This window comes from Panthera leo, chromosome A2 (assembly GCF_018350215.1).
Source record: "Panthera leo isolate Ple1 chromosome A2, P.leo_Ple1_pat1.1, whole genome shotgun sequence".
Taxonomy (NCBI): domain Eukaryota; kingdom Metazoa; phylum Chordata; class Mammalia; order Carnivora; family Felidae; genus Panthera; species Panthera leo.
The window spans coordinates 73,190,704-73,214,589 of NC_056680.1; the positions used below are offsets into that span (position 1 = coordinate 73,190,704).

Here is a 23,886-nt window from a genome sequence, read left to right on the forward strand (position 1 = left end):
TGTAATACATTTTAAAATCAGGACTTTGGGGGTGCCTGGGTGGTCCAGTGGGTTGAGCTTTCAACTCTTGATTTCAGCTCAGGTCATGATCCCGGGGTCATGGCATCTAGCCCGTATTGGGTTCCACACTAAGCATGGATTCTCTCTCTCTGTCTCTGCCCCTCTCTCCACCCCTCTCTCCTGCTCCCATGCTCTTTCTCTCTCTCCCTCTCTAAAGAAATCAATAATAAAATAAAATAAAATAAAATCAGGACTTTGTTCTTTTTGCAAGATTGTTTTGGCTATCCTGAATTTTTTGAATTTACATATGAATATTAGAATCACTTCTTGCAAAAAATCAGGGATTTTGATAAGGATTTCATTGAATATGTAGATCATTTTAGAAAGTACTGCCATCTTAGCAATATTAAATCTTCTAACCCATGAACACAGGATGTCTTTTCATTTATTTAGTTTGTATTTAATTTCTTCCAACAATTTTTTTTAAGTTTTCAGACCATACATTTTGCATTTCTTTTGTTAAGTTTATCTGTAAGTATTTTACTCTTTTGACACTATTGTAAATGAAATTGTTGTTCTTATTTTCAGTTTCAGATTGTTCATTGCTAGTATATAGAAATACAACTGATTTTTGCATATTGATGTTGTATTCTCAACCTTGCTGAACTTATTAGTTGTAATAGCTTTCAGTGGATCCTTCTGGATTTTCTATATACAAAATCATGTCATCTGCAGATAGAGAGGTTTTTTTCCACGCATTTGAATTGAATTAAATTGAATTGAACATTTATTTATTTTGAGAGAGAGAGAGAGAGAATGTGAGAGGGGTAGAGAGAGAGAATCCCAAGCAGGCTCTGCATTGTCTGTTCAGTGCCCGATTCGGGGCTCGAACCCACAAACCATCAGATCATGACCTGAGCCGAGTCAGCCATTTACCCGACAGAGCCACCCAGGGACCACTTCCATGCATTTTTAAAACAGACTTTATTTTTTAGAGCAGTTTTAGGTCCAAAATTAAGAGACGTATACTTCCTGCCCCTACAGGTGCATAGCCTCCTTCATTACCAACAATCCCCACAAGAGCGGTACATTTATTACCATTGATGAAGCTACATTGATGCATCATTATGACCCAGAATCCTGAGTTTACATTAGGTTTCACTCTTGGTGTCATACATTCTATGGGTTTGAACAAATTTATAATGATATGTATCCATCACTATGGTATCATACAGAATATTTTCACTGCCCTAAAAATCATCTGTGCTCTGCCTGTTCATTCACCCCTCCTCTCTAAACCCTGGCAACCACTGATCTTTTAACTACTTTTTACCTCTTCCAGAGTGTCATGTAGTTGGAATTATACAATATGTACTCTTTCCAGGTTGGCTTCTTTCACTTAGTAGTGTGCATTCAAGGCTCCTCCAGGCTCATTTTTCTTTAGAACCGAATACTCCACTATTGGAGGTGCCACAGCTTATGTATCCATTCCCCTATCAAAGGACATCATAGTTGCTTCCAAGTTTTGGCAATTAAAAATTAACCTGCTGTGAGGCACCTGGGTGGCTCAGTCAGTCTGACTTTGGCTCAGGTCCTGATCTCATGGCTCGTGAGTTTGAGCTCCACATCGGGCTCTGTGCTGTCAGTTTGGAGTCTGGAGCTTGCTTCACTTTCTGTGTCTCCCTCTCTCTGTGCCCCTCCCCTGCTCATGCTCTGTCTCTCTCTCTCAAAAATAAATAAACATTAAAAAATAAATAAATAAATAAATAAATAAAGCTGCTGTGGGACACCTAGGTGGCTCAGTCGGTTAAGTGTCCAACTCTTGGTTTTGGCTCAGGTCATGATCTCACAGTTCGTGAGTTCAGGCCCCACAAAGGGCTCTGCAGGGCTCTGTGCTGATAGCATGGAACCTGCTTGGGATTCTCTTTCTCCCTCTCTCTGCCCTCCTCCCCCCACATCTCCCTCAAAATGAACACATAAACTTAAAAATAAAAATAAAGCTACCATAAACATCCAAGTGCAGGTTTTGGTGTGGATGTAAGTTTTCAGCTTCTCTGGGTAAATACCAAGGAACACAACTGTTGGATTGCATGGCATGAGGATAGTTAGATTTGTAAGAACCACCAAACTGTCTTTCAAAGTGGTTGTTCTCCCCCTCCCACAGGGGACCTGTGATGGGCAAAGAGAGCTAAGCCTGCCCCTCCCACCGCTGTGCACCTTGCGGATCCACCCCAGCTAATACACCAGATCCCATCGAAGCAGCACCACAAGCCTGGCAGTGTGCAAGTAGCCCAGACAGGGGCCACACCACTCCACAGTGGGAGAGGGGAAGAGAAGGTACACACCAGTCTGACTGCGGCCCCGCCCACCAACACAAGTTACTCCAGACAGCACAGGGGAAGTGCCCTGAAGTTTGAAGCTACCCTAGGGACTACCCAAAATGACGAAACGGAAGAACTCTCCTCAAGAGAAACTCCAGGAAGTAGCGACAGCTAACAAACTGATCAAAAACGATTTAAGCCATATAACAGAACAAGAATTTAGAATAATAGTTATAAAATTAATCGCTGGGCTCAAAGTGGCTGTTCCGTTTTGCATTTGCAGCAGTGAATGAGGGTTCTTTCTGTTCCCCATCCTCACCAGCACTTGGTGTTGTCAATGTGCCAGATCTTGGCCACTCTAATAGGCGGGTAGTGGTAGCTCCTTGGTTTAACTTGCATTTCCTTGGTGACATACATGACGTGCAGCATCTTTTCATATCCTTATTTGCCATCTGTATGTCTTCTCTGGTGAGGTGTCCGTTAAGGTCTCTGGCCCATTTTGTAACTGAATTGTTTTCTTATTTTTTTTAAAAATGTTTATTTATTTATTTTTGAGAGAAAGAGAGAGAGAGTGAGCAGGGGAGGGGCAGAGAGAGGGGGAGGATTCCAAGCAGGCTCCAAGCTGTCAACACAGAGCCGATGCAGGGAACTATGAGAACATGACCCGAGCTGAAATCAAGAGTCAGACACTTAACCCGAATGGACCACCCCGGTGCCCCTGTTTTCTTATTGTTAAATGTTAAGTGTTCTTTGCATGTTTTTGGATAACAATCTTTTAACAGATGTGCCTTTTGGAAGTATTTTCTCCCCGTCTGTGGCTTATCTTTTCATTATCTTGACAGTGTCTTTAATTTGCATTCTCTTAATGGCTAATGATGATGAACATCTTTTCATGTGTTTATGTGTTTCATGTGTTTGCCATCTAGTGTAATACCTGTTTATGTCTCTTGTCCGTTTCCTAATTGGGGTTTGTGTGTTACTGTTGAGCTTTGAGAATTCTTTATATATTCTTTAAAAATTTTTTTTTTAACTTTTTTTTTTTTATTTATTTTTGAGACAGAGAGAGACAGAGCATGAACGGGGGAGGGGCAGAGAGAGAGGGAGACACAGAATCGGAAGCAGGCTCCAGGCTCCGAGCCATCAGCCCAGAGCCTGATGCGGGGCTCGAACTCACGGACCGCGAGATCGTGACCTGAGCTGAAGTCGGACGCTTAACCGACTGAGCCACCCAGGCGCCCCTCTTTATATATTCTTGATACAAGGCCTTTGTTGGATATGTATGATCATATGCTTTAAAGATTAATTTCAGTTATGTAAGTAGTACCTGAATGCATTTCTTATTTATTTATTAAAAAAATTTTTTTAGGGGCGCCTGAGTGGCTCAGTCGGTTAAGCATCCGACTTCAGCTCAGGTCACGATCTCACGGTCCGTGAGTTCGAGCCCCACGTCAGGCTCTGGGCTGATGGCTCGGAGCCTGGTGCCTGCTTCCGATTCTGTGTCTCCATCTCTCTCTGCCCCTCCCCCATTCATGCTCTGTCTCTCTCTGTCTCAAAAATAAATAAACGTTAAAAAAAAATTAAAAAAAATGTTTAATGTTTGTTTACTTTTGAGAGAGAGAGAGAGAGAGAGAGAGACAGAGTGTGAGCAGGGCTGGGGCAGAGAGGGAAGGAGACACAGAATCCGAAGCAGGTTCCAGGCTCTGAGCTGTCAGCACAGAGCCTGATGCAGGGCTTGAACTCACAAACCGTGAGATGGTGACCTGAGCCGAAGTTGGGCACTTAACTGAGTCACTCAGGTGCCCCAAATGCATTCCTTATTTAAATATGGTAAGGTTTCAATCCCTGAATCCTTTCCTTTTCCACCATCTGCCCAGTGATAACCATTATTATGTATATGAGGTATATAATCTAGATTTTTTAAAAATGCTTTTCTCAAGATATACAAACTCAAAGAATGTATATGGTGCTGTTTCATATATGGGTTTTACAAAAAAGTTATCATACTGTTTGTATCACAGTGCAAGATGCATTTTTGAATTAAGGATATTTTAGAGAATTTTTTTTAAAGTTTACTTTTAAGAGAGAGAGTGTGAGCGGGGAAGGAGTAGAGAGAGAGGGAGAGAGAGAGAGGATCCCGGGCAGGCTTCTCACGCTCAGTGAAGAAGCCAGATGTGTGGCTCCAACTCACAAACCATGAGATCATGACTTGAGCTGAAAATGAGTCAGACGTTTAATGGACTGAGCCACACAGGCTTAGAGAACTTCTTATGCTGATAAATAGTTGTAGTCTGTTTCTTTACACTGTTGAACTTTTATTTTTTTTTATTTTTGACAGAGCCAGAGAGCGAGAGAGCACGAGCAAACAGGGGAGGGGCAGAGAGAGAGAAAGTGAGAGAGAGAGAGAGAAAGAATCTCAAGCAAGGTCTATGTTCAGCCCAGAGCCCAACCCGGGACTTGATCCCACGGCCCTGGGATCATGACCCGGTTGGAAACCAAGAGTTGGACGCTCAACCGGCTGAGCCGCCCAGGTTCCCCATGTTCCTTTACACTATTGTAAACGCACTGTATTGTATGACTGTGTTATGTTTTGTTTAACCACACCTCTGCTCCTAGACAAGTGGTTCCTGGTGCTTCTCCAGTGAACAATGCTGCAGGAAACCACCTTGAACATGACTCTGGGCACACGTGAGAGTGTTTCTTTAGTGAGACACAGAGAAAGGGAGTGTTGTGAGCATTAGGGCCCGTACGTTTTATATTTTAATAGACCCTGCCAAATCGCCCTCCCAGCTGTGTGTGTTTCCCCACGCCTTGGTCGACAACCTCATGTCTTTTGAATGAATGTAAGACCCACCATTTTATATGCCAATGCCTACCGACTGCAAAGAGGATGGCGGGGAAGATGAGTGGGACTTAGACATATTGCCAGTGAGGCAAAGTGGGGAGCTCACAGTGACTGAGTGCCTTCTCTGCCACAAGGCCTGTGCCCCGACGCTTTCCGGTCATCTCTGTTAGGAACTGTCATTGACTGGAGGGGACAGAGGAGACGTGAAGATTAAGTTCAGTGCGGGTTCCAGATTAGACCGTGAAACAGATAAAGGGGGAACAGTGGTGAGATCTCACGTAGTCTGTAGCTTAACTGTTTTGTACCAGTGTTAATTTATTCCTTGTGACAAGACCCTGGTTATGTTAACATAACCTGGGAGTAGCTGGGAGAAGGGTATGCAGGAACTCTGTACGATCTTGGCAACGTGCCTGTAAATCTAAAATTATTCTAACATAAAAATTTATAAAAGAAAAGACTGGAACATGCAATAAAATATGATGTGTGGACTGTATTTGGATCCCAACGGAAACAAATGAAAAAGAGACTTTTGGGGGGAGAAAACAGGAAAATTTTGAATACAGACTAGGTATTAAACAATCTGAAGGAATTTTTAGGTTTGTTAGGTATGATGTCATGTGTATGAACAAAAATCACCTTCACCTATTGGAGATGTATCCTGAAGTGTTTGTAAGTGAAGTGACGTGAGAACTGGAATTTGTTTCGAAATATCCAGAAACGGGGTGCCTGGGGGGCTCAGTCAGTTAAGCATCTGACTCTTGATTTTAGTTCAGGTCACGATCTCACGGTTCATGAGTTTGAGCCCTGCGTGGGGCTCTGTGCTGACAGCACGGAGCCTGCTTGGGATTCTCTGTCTCCCTCTCTCTGCCCCTCCCCTCATGTTCTCTCTCTCTCTCAAAATAAATAAATAAACATTTAAAAAAATTAAAACAAACAAATAAAATATTCAGAAATCATGGTGGCGCCTGGCTGGCTCAGTTGGTAGAACAAACATGAGACTCTTGATCTCAGGAGTTTGAGCCCCACATTGGGTGTAGAGATTACTTAAAAAAATAAATAGGGGCGCCTGGGTGGCTCAGTCAGTTAAGTGTATGACTTCGGCTCAGATTGTGATCTTGTGGTCCGTGGGTTTGAGCCCCAGGTTGGGCTCTGTGCTGACAGCTCAGAGTCTGGAGCCTGCCTCGGATCCTGTGTCTCCCTGTCTCTCTGCTCCTCCTCTGTTCATGCTTCCTCTCTCAACAATAAACATTAAAAATAAGAAAATAAATAAATAAATAAAATACACATGATGCCGCCTTTTTTAAAAAGTTAAAACAGGAGCGCCTGGGTGGCTCAGTCTGTTAAGCATCCGACTTCAGCTCAGGTCACGATCTCGCAGTCCGTGAGTTCGAGCCCTGCATCAGGCTCTGGGCTGATGGCTCAGAGCCTGGAGGCTGCTTCTGATTCTGTGTCTCCCTCTCTCTCTGCCCCTCCCCTGTTCATGCTCTCTCTCTGTCTCAAAAATAAATAAACTTAAAAAAAAAAAAAAGCCCATATGACTTTGGGCAAATCATTAAAAAAAAAGTTAAAACATTCAGAAACAAAAGAGAAGTGCTTATGGGTAAAGTAAAATAATTTCTTGGGGTTACTTTAAAATACCCCAGAAAAAAAAAAAGTAGTTGTGGAAAAAGATGAAAACAATTGGCAAATGTTGCTACTTACTGAAACTGGATGGAAGATACAGGTGTGCGTGAATGATTTTCTCCATCGTAAAAAGTTAAATAAATAGACAACACGGCTCCGTGGATAGGGGTGGCTTAGTGACGCCCCACTTTTTTTCACACTTCGATAGCACTTCCTATGTTGTTTGACGCTGTGCACAGAAACTGCTTCCTTTCTGGTGTGGAGGCTCCTTGCGGCTGTCTGATCTCTGCACCAACCTCAGTCACTCCCATCAGTGCTTGTTGAGCATTAGTATGTACCAGGGGGACAGGCTGGTCAGTAAAAGCAACATTGTTGCTAACTCATTGAATACATAATCCAGGGGGGTCATCATGTCCTTGGGTCCTGAATTACTGGAAGCCAATGAAGGGAAGGAAGCCAGTGGCTTGGCTGTCTGCTTCTGTTGTCCTGTCTCTGTCTCCAACCTGGACTCTGACCTTTCTGCCTCCATTTTATAAGGATGCTTGTGATTACACTGAGTGCACCAAGATATTCCAGGATGACCCCCCATCTCAAGAGCCTTACTCAATCACATTTGCAAAATCCCTTTTGCCATGTAAGGTAGTAACATATTCATGGGTCCTGGGGGTTAGGACATAGACATCTTTGAGAGGGTGTTGTTCAGCCTACCACATCTTTTTTTTTTTTTTTTTTTTTTTTTTTTTTAAGTTCTGTGTTTATCCTAACAAAAAAATTGGAAGTTAATGCGATGGTTTAAGCAAAGGGAGGACCTGATCAGCTCTGACCTTTGCTCTGACTGCTGTAACCAGGATGGCCTGACTCGGGGCCAGGAGGGGAGCTGGAGTGGGTACAGTGAGAAACTAGGAGGCTATTGGAATAGCTCATTTTGCTTGCATGAGGATGCTGGTGGTAAAGATGGAGAAGAATGAAGAATTATGTTTGACGAATGAACGGATGGATGGATGAATGAATGAATGAATGGTCTGTCATGGAACAAAAGGAACCTGCTTCCTGGCATCGAGATTTCCACTCTAGAAGCACCCCATGCTGCTGCACTGCTGAGACCTGCCGACCTTGACCATCTCAGGATGGCCTTCCAAGGCCCACATAGTCGATGACCTCAGAAGGTTTGTGCCTTCTCTCCTAGAAGCCATTATCTTTGGCATCAGGACAATGACACAGCTGAAGCCTCTCCCAGCAGAGGAGCAAAGGCAGAAAGCAGTTGCTGATTGTCTTGAATGTTTCCATCTCTCTCTGGCAGACACCCAGTAGGGCATGGTGGGGCCCAGGGAGGCAACCCAGATATGGTGCTGGCTGGGGCTGGCCTTTCTGAGTCCTATGTTGATACAAGCTCACGAATGTTACTCTGTCTCAGAATAAATATATACAACCGTGACTTAGGTTTCACAATTTATTTGGCCCATCTCAGCATGTACTGTCCTTTTCATTTACTGTCACTTTTCTGAGATTTACAGCATTTTCCTTATCTCAGGAATGTTGTACGCTGGGGGCCAGATAAGAGAGAGGCACGGTATGATGTGTATATGTAGGTGCACGTACCTGTTTCACCCGTGTGCTTCCCGTATGCTACTGGCCACTCAAGAAGATTGCTTTTTGTGATCGCAAGCCGACCACCGGAACGGAGGATCAAGGTGAAGAGGTGATTCTACTTTGGTGGTTTGAGTCAATGAGCCCCCCATCCTTCCCAAATGCAACCTCATGCATAGCCTATGAAGTGGGGGGTGCTGGTTCTTGGAGCTGGTACCTTGGGTTGCTTTAACTCAGTCGGTGGAACACGCAACCCTTGATCTTGGCGTTGTAAATTCAAGCTCCATGTTGGGTGTAGAGATTACTTAAAAAATAAAATCTTAAAAGAAAATCTTCAGGCCCAAAATTCTTCAGCAATGCTCAACTGTGTGCCTCCTGCACACCAAGTGTCAAAAGACGTTGAATGATTGGATCTCCCCAGACTCGGTCAATACGTGTCCTGAAGGCTTCCCCTAGGCTGGAGGGTTCATGTCAGAGGCCAGAGTGATTACTTATGCCCATGTTAAGGATTCCTGACTTTGCCTCTCCCCCAGGGCTCCAGTGAGGCTGAAGAATCACGAGCTGTATCCGACCTGTCCTTCTTTCCACGATCCTCATGCCTAGTATCCCCCACCTCGCTGGGAGGATTCCTGACTCTCATGAGGTACCAGAGTGGGATAGAACCGCATGGAGTGGACTCAGCCAGCAGAGCAGGACTGTCTTCATTCTGCCTTTCCTGCTGTGACATTGCACAGGCCACCCGGTCTCTGCAGACCTCACTTTCCAGTCCCCATGACTCGTCATCGGAGGGTCCATTCAGGGCTAAGATTCGCTGAGGACCGATGTGGGACAACCTGAATCTCTGGCTCCTTCAACAAGTTTCCTAGTTCCTTTTTTCTCACCTGTCAGCGTGAAATAGACGGGCTCAGGAAGGCATCTGCACGGTTTAATCAATGCCAAACAGAATGTCACACAGACACGGGTTTGGTTGGGAACTGGGGGCCAGGCACGGTGAAAACCTTCCTCTGCATATACGAAATCCATGCCCTGTAGCAAAAATGGTGAGGACTCCTCTGCGGTCCTCACAGTAATCCTAGGAGGTAGGCCGTGCATGCCTGTTTTACAATCAAGAATCTGAAATCCGCCGACTCTCTCCTCAAGGCCGGAGAGAAGCAACAGAGGCTGGACTGGAATCCGGTTCACCAGGTTCTGGAAACCTTAGTCTCTCTTGTGCTGTCTCCATTTATTTTTACTTTATTTTATTTTTAAATGTTTATTTATTTGTTTTGAGAGAGAGAGGGAGAGAGTCCCAAGCAGGATCCATGCTGTCAGTGGGGCTCGATCCCACCAACTGTGAGATGATGGCCTGAGCTGAAATTGAGTTGGATGCTTAATAGACTGAGCCCCCCAGGTGCCCCGAGCTATCTCCATTTAAAGCACCCTCAGGGGCGCCTGGGGGGGCTCAGTCGGTTAGCATTGGACTCTTGATTTTGCCTCAGGCCATCATCTCACAGTTTGTAGGCTCGAGCCCCCACTGATGCTGCAGAGCCCATTTGGGATTCTCTCTCTCTCCCTCTCTCTACCCCTCCCCCACTCACAAGGAATTAGAAGCCAAGACCTGTGCTTTAATTCTGGCTCTTACATCACTTGTGTGATTTTAGGCAAGTTACTTCCCGCTTCTGGCCTGTAATCTGAGGGAATCTTGGCTACGGCCCCTCCTAAGCCAACCTCCAGGACTCTAGAAAATACATCTCCGTGTCTTTCCACGACATCTGGCATCCTTTGCAAAGATCAGTCTGCGCACAACTCTCGGGGTTACAGGCTGAAATTCTTCACCCTTCCTCCACCCACCTTTCAGCTGGGGCCCAGATGTTGGCTTTCATATCTATCTGTTCCTTTCCCTTCCAATCCAACACACTCTTGTATTTTGGCTGTTTCTTTTCTTTTTCTTTTTCTTAAGTTCATTTTGAGAGAGAGACAGCACAAGCAGGGTAGGGACAGAGAGAGGGGGAGAGAGAGAATCCCAAGCAGGCTCCGCACTGTCAGTGCAGAGTCCGATGCGGGGCTCCCACACACCAACCGTGAGATCGTGACCTGAGCCAGAGAACCAAGAGTCGGACGCTTAACGGACTGAGCCACCCAGGGGCCCCTGGGTGTTTCAAACACTCTGCCCTTAGGGGCATTTCCTGCTAGCTGCTTGCAAACACCTTTACACTTCAGCTGTTTGTTTTCATCGGGGCTTTTGATAAAAGGAATCTTGTTCTTCTATCAGATTAGCCATGCAAGTTATCACAGGCCTCATGGCCTCTCTTGAGCACAGTTCAGTGCTCTCTCTCTCATGGCCTCTCTTGAGCACAGTTCAGTGCTCCCCAGGCCCCTCCCCATCCCCAGAAACGGCGTCCTGTAAAGACGGAGAATACGGACTGACGGCCAAGCTCCCTCCCGCCTGCCTCCAGGCCCCTGCCCTGTGTGGGGCTGCTGGAGCAAAGGCCTGGAAAGTCATTCTGCATTTAAGAAAATATGGGAGGAGATTTCCGGCCTGCCAGAGGCAGGCTGACTCCTTCCTGACGTTATGGGAAAAACGCTGTAAGGCTTGACTCCACAGCTGAGCTCTGCACAAAGTTTTCCCTCTCAGCGCTTGGTCTTTGTCTCAGCAACCAGGCTGTACACACAGGAGGCCCCTTCGCCTCCACCTCTCGTTCTCGGCTGCAGCCTTGGGGACGTGTGGGGCGTCTCGCACCATGAATTCTCGTCTCCACTGTGCATTGTGCACGGAGCCAGACCACTATGCTTCCAGTGCCAGGTAACAGTTGCTAGCTTTGTGGCCCCGGGGCAAGTTATTCTGCTCTTCTTTGGCCTCAGTTTCTTCATCTGCAAAATAGGGGTAAATGATAGCACCTACCTCATAGGATTAACACTAAAATTAAATACATATATACAGTATCTTGCATATAGGATGCACAGTTTAATTATTTTTCATGTTGACAATCATAAGAAATAGGCGGTCTAGCCCAGAGTAAGGAGGCCGAATACCTAATCTTTGTTGTTGTTTTTTAACTTCCTCTCCATCGGCATGGGACACCGGGGTAGTTTCTTCCGTGTGAATCTCTGTAATTGTCTCTGACTCATGTTTGTCCTTCATCTGCTATATTCCCAGCAGTGCCCACGGTGGGGGATATACAAATCTACAGAAAATGGAAGGCATGAATGAAGACCTCTATTGACCTGCCACTCTTGACTTCCTAAGTAATTTGCTAAAGGAGACTTCTAACACTGGGTTAAATCAAAAGCATTACTTTGAAATCTTTACAGGAACTTTTGGTAAATGCTTTGATGGTTGCCAAATATTAAGTTTTATGTCCTTGTCCCAGAATGGTGAGACATGAAACTCTGATTTAGTTTAAGACCAGAATTTAATCTAACCTCTGTTTGGTATATATGTAACATCATACCCCATACTGGTGTTAAACATGGGTCCAGTGAGGTTAAAACTATGCCAGTTATAACTTATATGTGCTCATTCTGGCACTGCTTATGAATTAACTAAGAAAAGTGGGGCACCTGGCCCGCTCGGTCGGTTAAATGTCCGACTCTTCTTGATTTTGGCTCAGGTCATGATCTCACGGTTTTTGAGATCGAGCCCCGAGTCGGGATCTGTGCTGACAGTGCAGAGCCTGCTTGGGATTCTCTCTCTCCTCTCTCTGCCTCGCCCCCACTGGTGTTCTCTGTCTCTCTCTCAAAATAAGTAAATAAAACTTTTAAAAAAATGTCTGCTGTTCATGAAATTCTCTCCAAGCTCAGTTTGGAGGGTGATCACTCCACATTCCCAAGTGCATACAGGTCCGTCCAAGAGCACACCAATCTTGATCAGCCTGAGAGTGATCCTCTGAACACTGAAATGACCATCAAGACCAAAGGTGTGGATGAGGTCACCATTGTCAACATTTTGACCAACCGCACCAAGAACAGAGGATATTGCCTTTGCCTACCAGAGAAGGACCAAAAAGAAACTTGCATCAGCTCTGAAGTTAGCCTTGTCCAGCCACCTGCTCCGTGTGATGCTTCTGAGCTGAAAACCTCCATGAAGGGGCTAGGGACTGATGGGGACTCTCTCATTGAGATCATCTGCTCAAGGACCAACCAGGAGCTTCAAGAAGTTAACAGAATCTACAAGGAAATGTACAAGCCTGATCTGGAGGACATCGTTTCTGACACATCTGGTGACTTCTGCAAGCCGACGGTTGCCCTCAAAAAGGGTAGAATGGAAGACGACTCTGTCATCGATCATAAACCGACTGACCAAGATGCCCAGGATCTCTATGATGCTGGAGTGAAGAGGAAAGGAACTGATGTGTTCAAGTGGATCCGCACCATGAGTGAAGAGTGTGTCACCTCCAGAAAGTGTCTGGCTACTTCTAGGGATAAAAAGCTACTGAGCTAGGACATGCTGGAGAGCATCAAGGAGTCAAAGGACACCTGGAAGATGTTTTCCTGAACCCGGTCCAGTGCATTCAGGACAAGCCCCAGTATTCTGCTGACTGTACGACTCCATGAAGGGCAAGGATACTCACGATAAAATCCTGACTAGAATCATGGTCTCTCGCAGTGCAGCGGACCTGGTGAAAATGAGGTCTGAATTCATGAGAAAGTACAGCAAGTCCCCATAGTACAGCATCCAGCAAGACAGGAAGGGCAACCATCAGAAAGCATTGCCATACCTGTGTGATGGGGGTGACCGAGGCCCACGACAGCAGGAGCGGCCAGGAGTGGTGCTTTGTTTCCAGCTAAGTTTTAGAAAATAGCTTGTGACTGACAGCCCCCTTGTGCCCGTCCCCGTGAGGATGACCTTAGCAGTGTCCCCTCACCATCTTTATTTCAGTTGCCTAAGCACCGTCTGCCTCTCATGTCTAGTCTTTTTAGTGAAAGAAATTAACATTTCAGGGAGTTGGAAGGGACACCTATGTGAAACGCTTTGCCTCTTGTGTACTGTGTCATGAACAGATGAATAATCCAAATTTTTACTTTATCAACAAGAAAGAAAAAAGGAGAAATGAAGGAAGGAAGGAAGGAAGGAAGGAAGGAAGGAAGGAAAAAGAAAGAAAAGAAAGGAATGGTAGGTAACAGCATGGTTACTCCTGCCACAATTGGAAATTAAATGGTCTCTGGGGATCATTCCGATTAGAACATGATATAAAGCTGGCCCCCAGCCATTTTAGTTTGGCAGTCTTCTAAAAGTAATGCGCAGTTGTGACCGCATAACGGTATCTTCCACGTAATCGTGCACATGGGGTCCTCCCATTTCTGAGCCCTCCCTGAGCCTGAGCAATGACTCTATTATCCAGGAAATCTGGCATCACTCAAAAGAAAGCCCTAAACTGAGAGTTCAAGACACTCAGTGGCTTTAAAATCTCTGATGAAGAGGCCCAGGTCGGGTCGTCTGAATTTTACATGTTACATATATTGTAAACATCAAGTAACACCACAAGCATTTAAAAAAAGGAAGTTTATTGGTCTTTAAATGGCTCAAATTGCAAATAAACCAATCGGGTAGTGGCATCAGCCTAAGACATGTGATGCGTCTTTGTCAGTTGGCTTCATAGCACCTCAGTACCCAGGAGAGGAAAGGTCTCAAAGCAAAGTCACAATGTTAGTGGTTAGGACCCCTGGTTAAATAAGACTGTGATGAGTACACACGGAGACCGCCGGGCCCGCGGGGCCAGGGTTACATTGGTAACTTGAATTCTGCACACGGCATAGCCTATGAAAAATACGAAACGGAAGATGTACATCTCAAACCCTTTGAGGACAAATATTTAACATGACAAGTCAGATGTAATATCTAAAGAGCTGAGTTCCTAAAAAGCCTATTTTTGTTAACTTCACATACACACCCGTTACCTGGAACGCCTGAATGCATTTTTCACTTGTTGAAATCAGGACTGAGCAAAAAGAAAGACAAAGTTTATTGAATTAGCCGTCTTAGCCCCATTCTGAAGAAGATAACAAAAATCTGGACAGTGGTATATTTCCCATTGAAATTATGTTCCCAAACAGCATGCTAGAATTCCTCCAGTGGGCACGGCACGCCAGGGCGACACAGGCTGGTGTTCGGTCTGCAGATGCCAAACATGCCTTCTGCACCATACTCGGGGTTCACTGCGTGATGTTAGCGTTAGGAAAGTGTGGCTCCGGTGTTCTCCATTATGAACACGGACTACAGGGACTCCCGGTAACTCTCCCGCAGCCAAACTGTCACCTCCTAAGTGCAAATGTAGAAATGAACCGGCCGCAAGCACGCACACCTTCCCGAATGTTCTAGTGCAAAATGCATTAGCATTAACGACACCTTTCCTGTGCCCTGCTCCCGAGAGACCAACAACTTAACACACGCTCACCACTTGTAAAAAGGGAGTTCCAGGGACCGAGGGTTCACCGAAACAACTGTACTGAATCCCCACAGTCTACAATTATCTTACAAGTATGGGCTGGCCCTTCATGTCAAACTACCTTATGGTTAATGAAAAGCGATCAAGGAGCTCTGGACCCTTACTTTCGAGAACCAGAGTATGGCACACATTTTAAGTTTGGACAGACTCCTAGCAGACAGTTATTTTGCAAGAATCGTCTATACAAAAGTTGTACTCCATACCAGGCAAATACTCTCACCAGGAAACGTGGGGCAATGGGCCCACGGCACCAGCGGGGACACATCCAGAATGACACAACCGGGTACTTTTCAGTTTCTAAATTAAGGCATATTCAAAAATTTCCATGTACAAGTTTACATCACTTTTCTACGTTAATCACCAGGTAATTAATGCAGGTTCACAGATGAATTACTCTCAATTTAACTATATGCAACAATCATGCCAATAACTTTTCTTCTATATTTTGCATAACAATGGTTAAAAAAAAGTGGTACAGTTTAACTACCATGTTCACAATTGTCATTTTTCAAGGCAGTAGAAGACCAAGACATTTTAAAATGATATAAAATTTAAGCTTTGTAATAAACCAGAGGAAGTAGCCTTTCCTCTCATCCCTCCCACCCCGTCTCGGCTCTAACAGTTCCAGAAAGACTGCCCGCGACACACAAGCCCATACGCTACATTCAGGACCGCGATAAATGTAGGCAATTATGAGAGAAGTTGAACTCTGCTTCTTGGTGAAGCCACATTAATTTCTTTTTTAAGTGAATTTGACTCTCAGTGCAGTTCCAATTCATGCTTTTAGTGATACATAACAATTTCCAAATCGTTAAAGTAATTTCAGTCAATTGAGCCTTCAATGGCAATGCTTATAAATTATATTTATTAGTATGGTCAAGATAAGAAAGGAGTTTGGACTTCGATTATAAAATGCAGCATCTTTCTCTGATTCTCTTGGCTAAACTTTTCCTCTTCTTTTTTCCATTCTTTTCTTTGCTGTCTTCCATTTTTCTGGCTCGAATTTCCCTCATTAAGTCAAAAAATACCTAGAAAGAAAAAAATAGGGTAAATAAAGCCACCAGATAGTATGAGCTTGGTACTTCTTGGAACCGGAGTGGTAAACCTTGGGAATAAGTAAGAGTAATTACTTAAGAGCTTTTGTCTGGGGGCCACCTGGGTGGCTCTGTTGGTTGAGAGTCTGACTCCTGATATCAGTTCAGGTTGTGACCTTGTGGTCGTGGGATCGAGCCCCGTGTTGGGCTCTGGGTTCTGCACTGAGTGTGAAGCCGGCTTGGGATTCTCTCTCCCCATCTCTGCCCCTCCCCCACCCATGCGTGCTCTCTTTCTCTCAAATAAACATTAAAAAAAAAAAGAGCTCCTGTTTGAGGCGTGTAGGGACAGGAAAGCACAAAACTAGAGTCTTCTTCAAGTACACTGGGAAAATCGGGAAATGTTCTGAGTTATGCTTTTTGGTAGAAATGTTCACAAAATATAACCTGATCTTCCCATCCCAACTTTCAAGACGAGTGATGATAGCTCCAAAGACAAAATTCAATGGACCGTCTTTGAGCAATTTACAATTAATAAATGTATCTTACCAGTTCATCTTTAAAAGTAATTAATTTATGTTTAACAAAATTTATATTTAATAACTGGTTTTTCCTCAGGTCCATTTTTAGAAACAAAGCTAAGGAAAGTGAGTGCTTCCTTTGTCATTTTGATACCAGAGGCTAAGAATTTATCAAGTCTGTCTTGATGTCTAGAAACTGGCAAAGGAGAGATATTAGTATAATAATTTAAAAATTACTAACGTAACAACTCAAAAGTTAAATATCAATAGCAAATGTCTGAGTGCAGACAGACAAGGGCCTAGAAGGATAAGGGCTCACACTGTACACGAATAGTTATGTGTGTGATGAATGGATGAATAACTTTTATGGTTTATACCCAAATTCTGAATTAAAAAATTCAGTTATTACTTCTATTTTATTTTTTTATTTTTCTCAAGAACATGAAATAAGAAGTGACACCACACCGATTAAAAACAAACATTTTGGGGCGCCTGGGTGGCTCAGTCGGTTGAGCGTCCGACTTCAGCTCAGGTCACGATCTCGCGGTCCGTGAGTTCGAGCCCCGCATCAGGCTCTGGGCTGATGGCTCAGAGCCTGGAGCCTACTTCGATTCTGTGTCACCCTCTCTCTCTGCCCCTCCCCCGTTCATGCTCTGTCTCTCTCTGTCTCAAAAATAAATAAACGTTTAAAAAAAAAAAACAAAAAAACAAAAAAAAACCCCAAACATTTAAAAAATTGTGGTTAGCTTGTGCATTCTGTATGCTGTTAGGTCAACAAATGTGGGTTACGTAACGGCCAGTGTGCCTTTTCAAACATGCCTCCAGCTCTCTAAAGGAGACCGACTGGAAAAGCAAGGCGCCGAAAAGCACAGGTAGAGAGTGAGCCTGTGTGTGTGTAGAATATGGGTTACGTGGATCCGCCTGCATGTGAAGTAGAAACAATGAAACCAAACACTAGTATTATTTTGAGGATGAAGGGAACAGGGTACAGGGAACAGTGAGGCATCTCTGAATACATCTCGTTATACAACTTCTATTTTGGAAATGGACATGTCTTACGTCTTGAAAAATGAAACTGGACCAAAAACTGAGAATCAAACTAAAACAAATAAGACTATACGTAGAGTTGGTGACATAATCCTACGGGGGACAGGATTATTTCGAGGGACTTTAAAACACAGTATACAGAATGTACGTCTCAGAAGAGAAGCCGAACAGAAAAACAAAAACAAAAGCTCAACAAATAAAAAAGACGGATCTCCAACATCACTTTGTAACTTGGCTGTTACCAGTAGCAGTGGTATCGTCCTTTTGAACAGTTTTATACAGATGCTACAGGACAGTGTAAGGGAGCAATTATGTTGATGTGGGTTAGGAACCAAGACTTCCAGTGTAAGAGAAGAGGGGTCAAAATCCCGAGTGCTAAACCTGAATCAGAAGTAACAGTGGCCTCTCAGGATTTGCTTCCTTGTAAGAATACATATGTGACAGCACTTCACTGAAGGGACACAAAGCAACGACAGCCCAACAGCAATAAGCAAATTAGTCCCCAGGCTTTGGCTGCTAAATACCATTCCTGCCAACGGAACCAGCATTTCTTAGACAAAGTGGCCGATTCCTGATCTGGAGTGAAAAACAAAAAGTCAGTCAGAAAGCAAGGAGGCTATTAAAAAAAAAATAATAAGGCAAGGAACAATCAGAGACTAGTGGGTTAAGTCAAATGGACACAGGACCAACACACAAGGTGAGGGGAATGGTTAAAACAGGGAAAAAGTGAGCAAAGAACATCCACAGAGGATGCAGGAGACGAAAACACACAGGTGACACAGACCCCATGGGCCCATGGGCTCAGCTTCCCCAGGATGGAGATTTCAGAACCCTGTGCTTCGAGTCCACAGTTGGCCATCAGGGCAGGGAGCTTCCAAACTAGCTACGTGTAATATCCGAGGACTCCCCTGCGGCTTTCAGATGTGGACTTATCACTATGGAATAGACATCAGAAGAAGGTTTAATTTCTAATTTTAGATAAGTATCCGCAGTGAACTTCAAATGAATCCCTATTAGAAATCGCCAAGGTCATCTTAACTAGCAAACGCTGTGGGGAACTTGTAAAGTCTGCATCAGCTACTATAATGAGCTAAAGCTAATGGAAGCTCTGTTCCAACGGCCACATGGAAGGACACGCATAACTAGGGATAAGAATAAAGGGCTGTGGGGGTGCCTGGGTGGCTCAGGTGGCTGAGTGTCCAACTCTTGATTTCAGATCAGGTCATGATCTCAGGGTCGTGGGATCAAGCCCTGTGTTAGGTTCTGTGCTGAGTGTGATGCCTGCTTGGGATTCAATCTTTCTCTCTCTCTTTGTCCCTCTCCCCCACTTGCGTGTTCTCTCTCTCTCTCTCTCTCTCTCTCTAAAAAAATAAAAATAAAAAAGAATAAAGGGTTGGCTTCGACAACCTCAGGCACATGATCATCCCCAAAGCGCAGGGCTGCCTTTGACTTTTTTTAATATAGACTCTTCAAAATTACTTTTCTCTGTTTGCTCCCACCTCTTCTTCTCCTGTCTCCTTTCTTTTCCCATTCCCATTTTAGGGCAACCTGGTATACACAAAATTTGGCTCTTCTAAATCCAGAGTAGAGATCACAGGATATCCTTCTCACACAAGTCAAAATAAGACAAAACTAGATAAACATACAAACAGGCTCAGAAGGCTAGGCTTACAATACTTACAGCTGAAAAAACAAAAGTTACTAGAAACGACAAACACCTCTCTTTTGAAAAGCAGCAACAGACATTAGCTTAAATCTAAACCTCTGCCTTGTTTGTTTAAGCACTTAGACAATATTAAATTTTCAAACAGATTAAGGATCTACCATAAAAGCCAACAAAAAAGAAGGGAAAAAATTATAGGTAAGTTTTTTTTAACTTTCTAATTGTTTTTAAGTTTAGGATGGGAGACAGCTTTTCTAAGAAAGCCACAGAACCCACGAGTCAGAAAGGGAAACACTGAAAGATTTCACAACATAATCCCTAGTGTTTTTCCATGGCAAAAGACAAGAGTCAGCCAAGTTAGAAGATGTAGTATGGATTAGGAGACAATATCCACAACAGACATAAATGGACAAACGGTTAATGTCTTTACTATAAAGTACGCTTTAGGAATCAAAATAATAAAGCCGTAAGATCAATGGGCAGAAAAGAAAGTAATTTCAGAGTTCACAGAAAATGTACAAATGGAATGGCCCATGAATCAACTATAACACGTCTCATTAATTATCAAGAAACAATGGTTTAGCCACCTCCCCGGTGACTTTGAAAGGTTGCTTTACCTGGTGCTGGGAAGACAGTGGGGAGAGGGTTTTGGTGCAAGTAAGGACGCTTTCTGGAGGGCACCCGGTTATTAAAATTCACAATGCACCTTGCATGGGTGCACAGAAAGCTCACCGCAGCACTGCTGTGAGAGAAGACACAGCGGGCAATCGGCACGTCACTCACGGGAAAATGGCTGAATTACGAAAAAGCCCAACTATGAAACACTTCCTAGATGTTTACAAGAATGTGGTATGTCTATATGTAACGGCATGGAAACAACTACATCTGTTATGAAATTTACAAAGCAAACTACAGAAATACATGATCTACATACACAGAAATACTATATATATGTTGTATATACACCATATGTATATAAATGTGCTACATACACTACAAAAGTCCTATTTATATGGGGGGAAAACAAGCAAACACAAGCTTTCCCTCAGATTCTACACGCCGGTCTGTAAGTGTAGATAAATGTCTGGAAAGACACACCTGATCAGCAGTGGTTGGTTACCTTACAGGAAGGGGAGGGGAGTGACTCACTTTTTCTCCATATTACAGATTTTTCTTTATATAATAAGCATGTGTTCATGTTTTTAATGAAAACACTTAAAAATAAACAGACTACATTTCTCCTATAATTCTTTCCCCAACCTAAATTGGCTCTCCTGACATAATAAATCACACTCTCCTTTTTGACATCTACTTGCTCAATCTGTTTCCATTACTCCAAGATGTTCCTTAAAAATTAAAAGCAACCTTAAAAAAAAAAAAAAATTAAGAGCAACCTTGGAGCCATGATTTAAAGAGCCGGAGCATTTAGCTAGAAGGCTACTAACAAGGTCATCAGATGAACCTGGCACCCAGTGAGTCCACAAGCAGGTTTTCCATGTGGTCCTCTGCCTCTGGGTGACTCCTCTGTGACAGGCATGGCCTCTGCGACAGGCGAGGCCCCGTCTCCCTCTCCCTCTCCCTCTCCTCTCTCTCTCTCTCTCCCTCTCGAGCCGGCTCAACCACTCTGATGGTCCTGAAGCTTTTCACAGGGAGGATTCAAAATCTGCCTCTTTGAAACTTCAACCCAATGGTCTATTTGGAATCCAGATGAGGACAAGACATGAGACCTTACTCTTGTAAGGAGCTAGTATTCGTTTTTTGTGACAAACAAGATACATGCCAGTTTAACAGGAGCCAGTATTAACACTTGCCACCCCCCGACAATCTGTGCCAGGCTTCCAGTAGCGGGCGACATACAGCCTGGGGGACACCACAGGAGACACCATTGTGTCGAGTAAAACAGTGCAGAAATGACACGAGCACCAGGGTTGGCTGCACCCAGAGCCAGCAGATGCCATCACAGGCCTTTTGAAGTTGAATCAGGTGTATAATCTTTCCACTTCTTTTCCGCATCTAAACAGTGAGCACGAGAAGAGTATGCCTTACAGAGTTAAAGACAAATGGTCTGTGCTGGCCACAGTGCCTGGGTCTTACAGACACCATTGAATATTAGCTCCTTTACCTATTAACATTATTTCCTCAGCAAGAAACCAAATATAACCTAATTCTAGAAACTGAATAGTTGCTGCAAGTTACTTTTATTTAGCCACTGAGGTATTTTATCTGGCAGTCACTCCTCAGGGTAAGTAGTACATCAAGTTACAATATTCCATATGAACTTGTACCTTTCTTTCTTTCTTTCTTTCTTTCTTTCTTTCTTTCTTTCTTTCTTTCTTTCTTTCTATTTATCTATCTATCTATCTGAGTGTGCATCCGTGCAAGTGGGAGGACAGGCAAAGGAAAACAGAATCTTAAGCAGGCTCTACATTTAATGTGGATCCCAACGTGGGGCTCAATCCCACGAACTGCGAGATCATTACCTGAGCCAAAATCAAGAGTTGGACGCTCAACCGACTGAATCACCCAGGCGCCCACCCCCACCCTGCTCTGCCCCCGTACCTTGGTTTATAAGCGTCCACATTTAATGTAATTTTGCTTTGGAGAGGTGACCCTTGAGTACAGACGATACTTTGCAAAACCGGCCACAGCAATACTCCCTACGCACTCTTCCAGCATCTTACCATTCTCCATCAGCACGTGGAGACCATTCCCCTTCCTCCCAAACCTGGGTAGGGCTTGCGACTACTCCAGCCAACAGAATGAAGTGGAAATAATGCTGAGTAACTTCCCTGTCTAGGTCATAAAAGATGACATGGTTTCTGCCTGGTTCTTATTCTCTTGTGACACTGGCTCTTGCTCTAAGAAAGCCTAAAGTAGGACACAACAGAAAAGGTTACATGGCGAGGAACCGAGCCATCCCTGGACAACAGCCAGTGTCAACTGCCTGGATCAGGCATGTGTGGACAGTCTTTAGAACTTAATCAGAGGGCCTGGATGCCTCAGTCAGTTAAGCTTCTGACTTTGGCTCAGGTCATGATCTCATGGTTCGTGGGTTCGAGCTCCGTATCAGGCTCTGTGCTGACAGCTTGGAGCCTGGAGGCTGCTTCGGATTCTGTGTCTCACTCTCTCTGCCCCTCCCCTGTTCACACACACTCTCTCTCTCTCTCTCTCTCAAAAATAAATAAACATTAAAAAAAAAATTGAAAAAAAAAAAAAAAAGAAAGAAAAGAACAGAACCTAATTGAAGATGCTTCCAGTTCCCAGACTTCAAGCTTTTCAGCTGAGGCATGAGACACTGTGGAACTGAAACGAGCCAACTCCACTGTGATCTGTCCAAAACTTTGGCCCAGAGATTCCATGAGCATAATAAATGGTTACTTTCACCCATAAGTTTTGGGGGTATATTTTGTTACACAGCCAGAGTAACTAAAATAGCCCTACACTTTCAACTTTCCTCTTTTGAAAATACATGCATATGGCAAAAAATTCACGCCAGCAGATGACAGCACAGAGATTGTTATAATGACCGCTCCATAGCTTTTGTGGTTACTGCTCACCTCTTGGACCCACTGTCCTTAGTCTGAATAGGTTTTAGAGTATGTTCTACAACTGCTCATCAGTTTGGAAGAAACGAAACACACACACACACACACACACACACTAATATTCAATGCTGCCTTTCAAAACCCCAAACACACTGAACTTTAAAACCTATTTTTATTAGTACTTTAAATACATTTGCCATAACTTTGGAGAAAACTGGTATAGACTATGTAGAAATCTTATAACACTCATTTTGTACAGATCTCTTGGAACTACAGGAATCTCACCATGTGACAAGAAAGTTAATCAGCTTAAGACAGTATTGTGACATTACCTTAAGACCTACAGTAATTGGGGGTGCCTGGGTGGCTCAGTTGGTCGAGTGTCCAACTCTTGGTTTTGGCTCGTGTCATGATCTCATGGTTTGTGAGTCTGAGCCCCGTGTTGGGCTCTGTGCCGACACTGCGGACCCTGCTTGGGACTGTCTGTCTCTCTCTCTCTCTCTGCCCCTCCTCTACTTGCTCATGCATACTCTCTCAAACTAAATAAATAAACTTAAAAAAAAAAAAACCCATAGCAAATGAAAAGAAAGACTAATTTTTTTTAACCCAATGATTTCTGTATTGGTATTACGAGTCTACAGGCACAAGCAGACCAGTTCGCTAAAACTTAAAGCCACCCAGAGCAGTGTTACTCAAAGTGTGGTCCACCAGGCCACAGTCTGTACCACCTAGAGCTTCCTAGAAATGCAAATTCTCAGGTCCCACCCCACAGCAAATGAAGCAAAATCTCTGGGGGTAAGACCCAGGAATCCACGTGTATTAAGTTTCATAGACACTTCTGCCAGTTAGAGTTTGAGAGGCACTCAGTAGAGCCTAGATGCTTGGAGGCTAAAAGAGGCCTCGTGTGGAGGGCTCAAGGGGGCGGTGCCTCAGTCTTCCTAAACACTGAAGACGCAGGTCTCGGCAGCAGCATGAAATAACGTATGTGGGCAGGTTCCCAGGAACAAGGCAAGGGTGTTCCTGGCCTGGACTCGGCGAAGGGCCAATGTGGACAAAGAAGAGGGCTCAGGGGGAAACAGAGGTGAGGGTAGGGGCATAGGTGTAGTAACAGATTTCAAAGCCCTCTTATCTGGGGCTCCTTTGTCTTTGGAGGTACCTTTACTTTTGAGAACTTAAATAGGGCTGGGCAGGTGTCAGCTCAGAGGACACTTCTAAATTATCCAGCCGCTCAGGGTAAGAAAAAAGAAAAATTAAGAAAAGGCAGCGATTCGGGTCAGAAAT

The 23,886-nt window shown here is 44.1% G+C and overlaps 1 protein-coding gene and 1 pseudogene across 3 annotated transcripts in view; one reads left to right on the plus strand and one right to left on the minus strand.

Annotated features, from left to right (window-relative positions):
* Nucleotides 1-12,118: 12,118 nt before the first annotated feature.
* On the plus strand, nt 12,119-13,154 carry LOC122213144 (annotated as a pseudogene).
* Nucleotides 13,155-13,840: 686 nt separating this feature from the next.
* RALA (RAS like proto-oncogene A) overlaps nt 13,841-23,886 on the minus strand; it is a 72,785-nt gene continuing 62,739 nt past the window's right edge. For all 3 annotated transcript variants that reach the window (XM_042914600.1, XM_042914610.1, XM_042914615.1), the window contains one exon: nt 13,841-15,826. In XM_042914600.1, the coding sequence (XP_042770534.1) occupies nt 15,704-15,826 (123 nt within the window). In that variant the 3' untranslated portion in view covers nt 13,841-15,703. The remainder of the gene's footprint in view (nt 15,827-23,886) is intronic.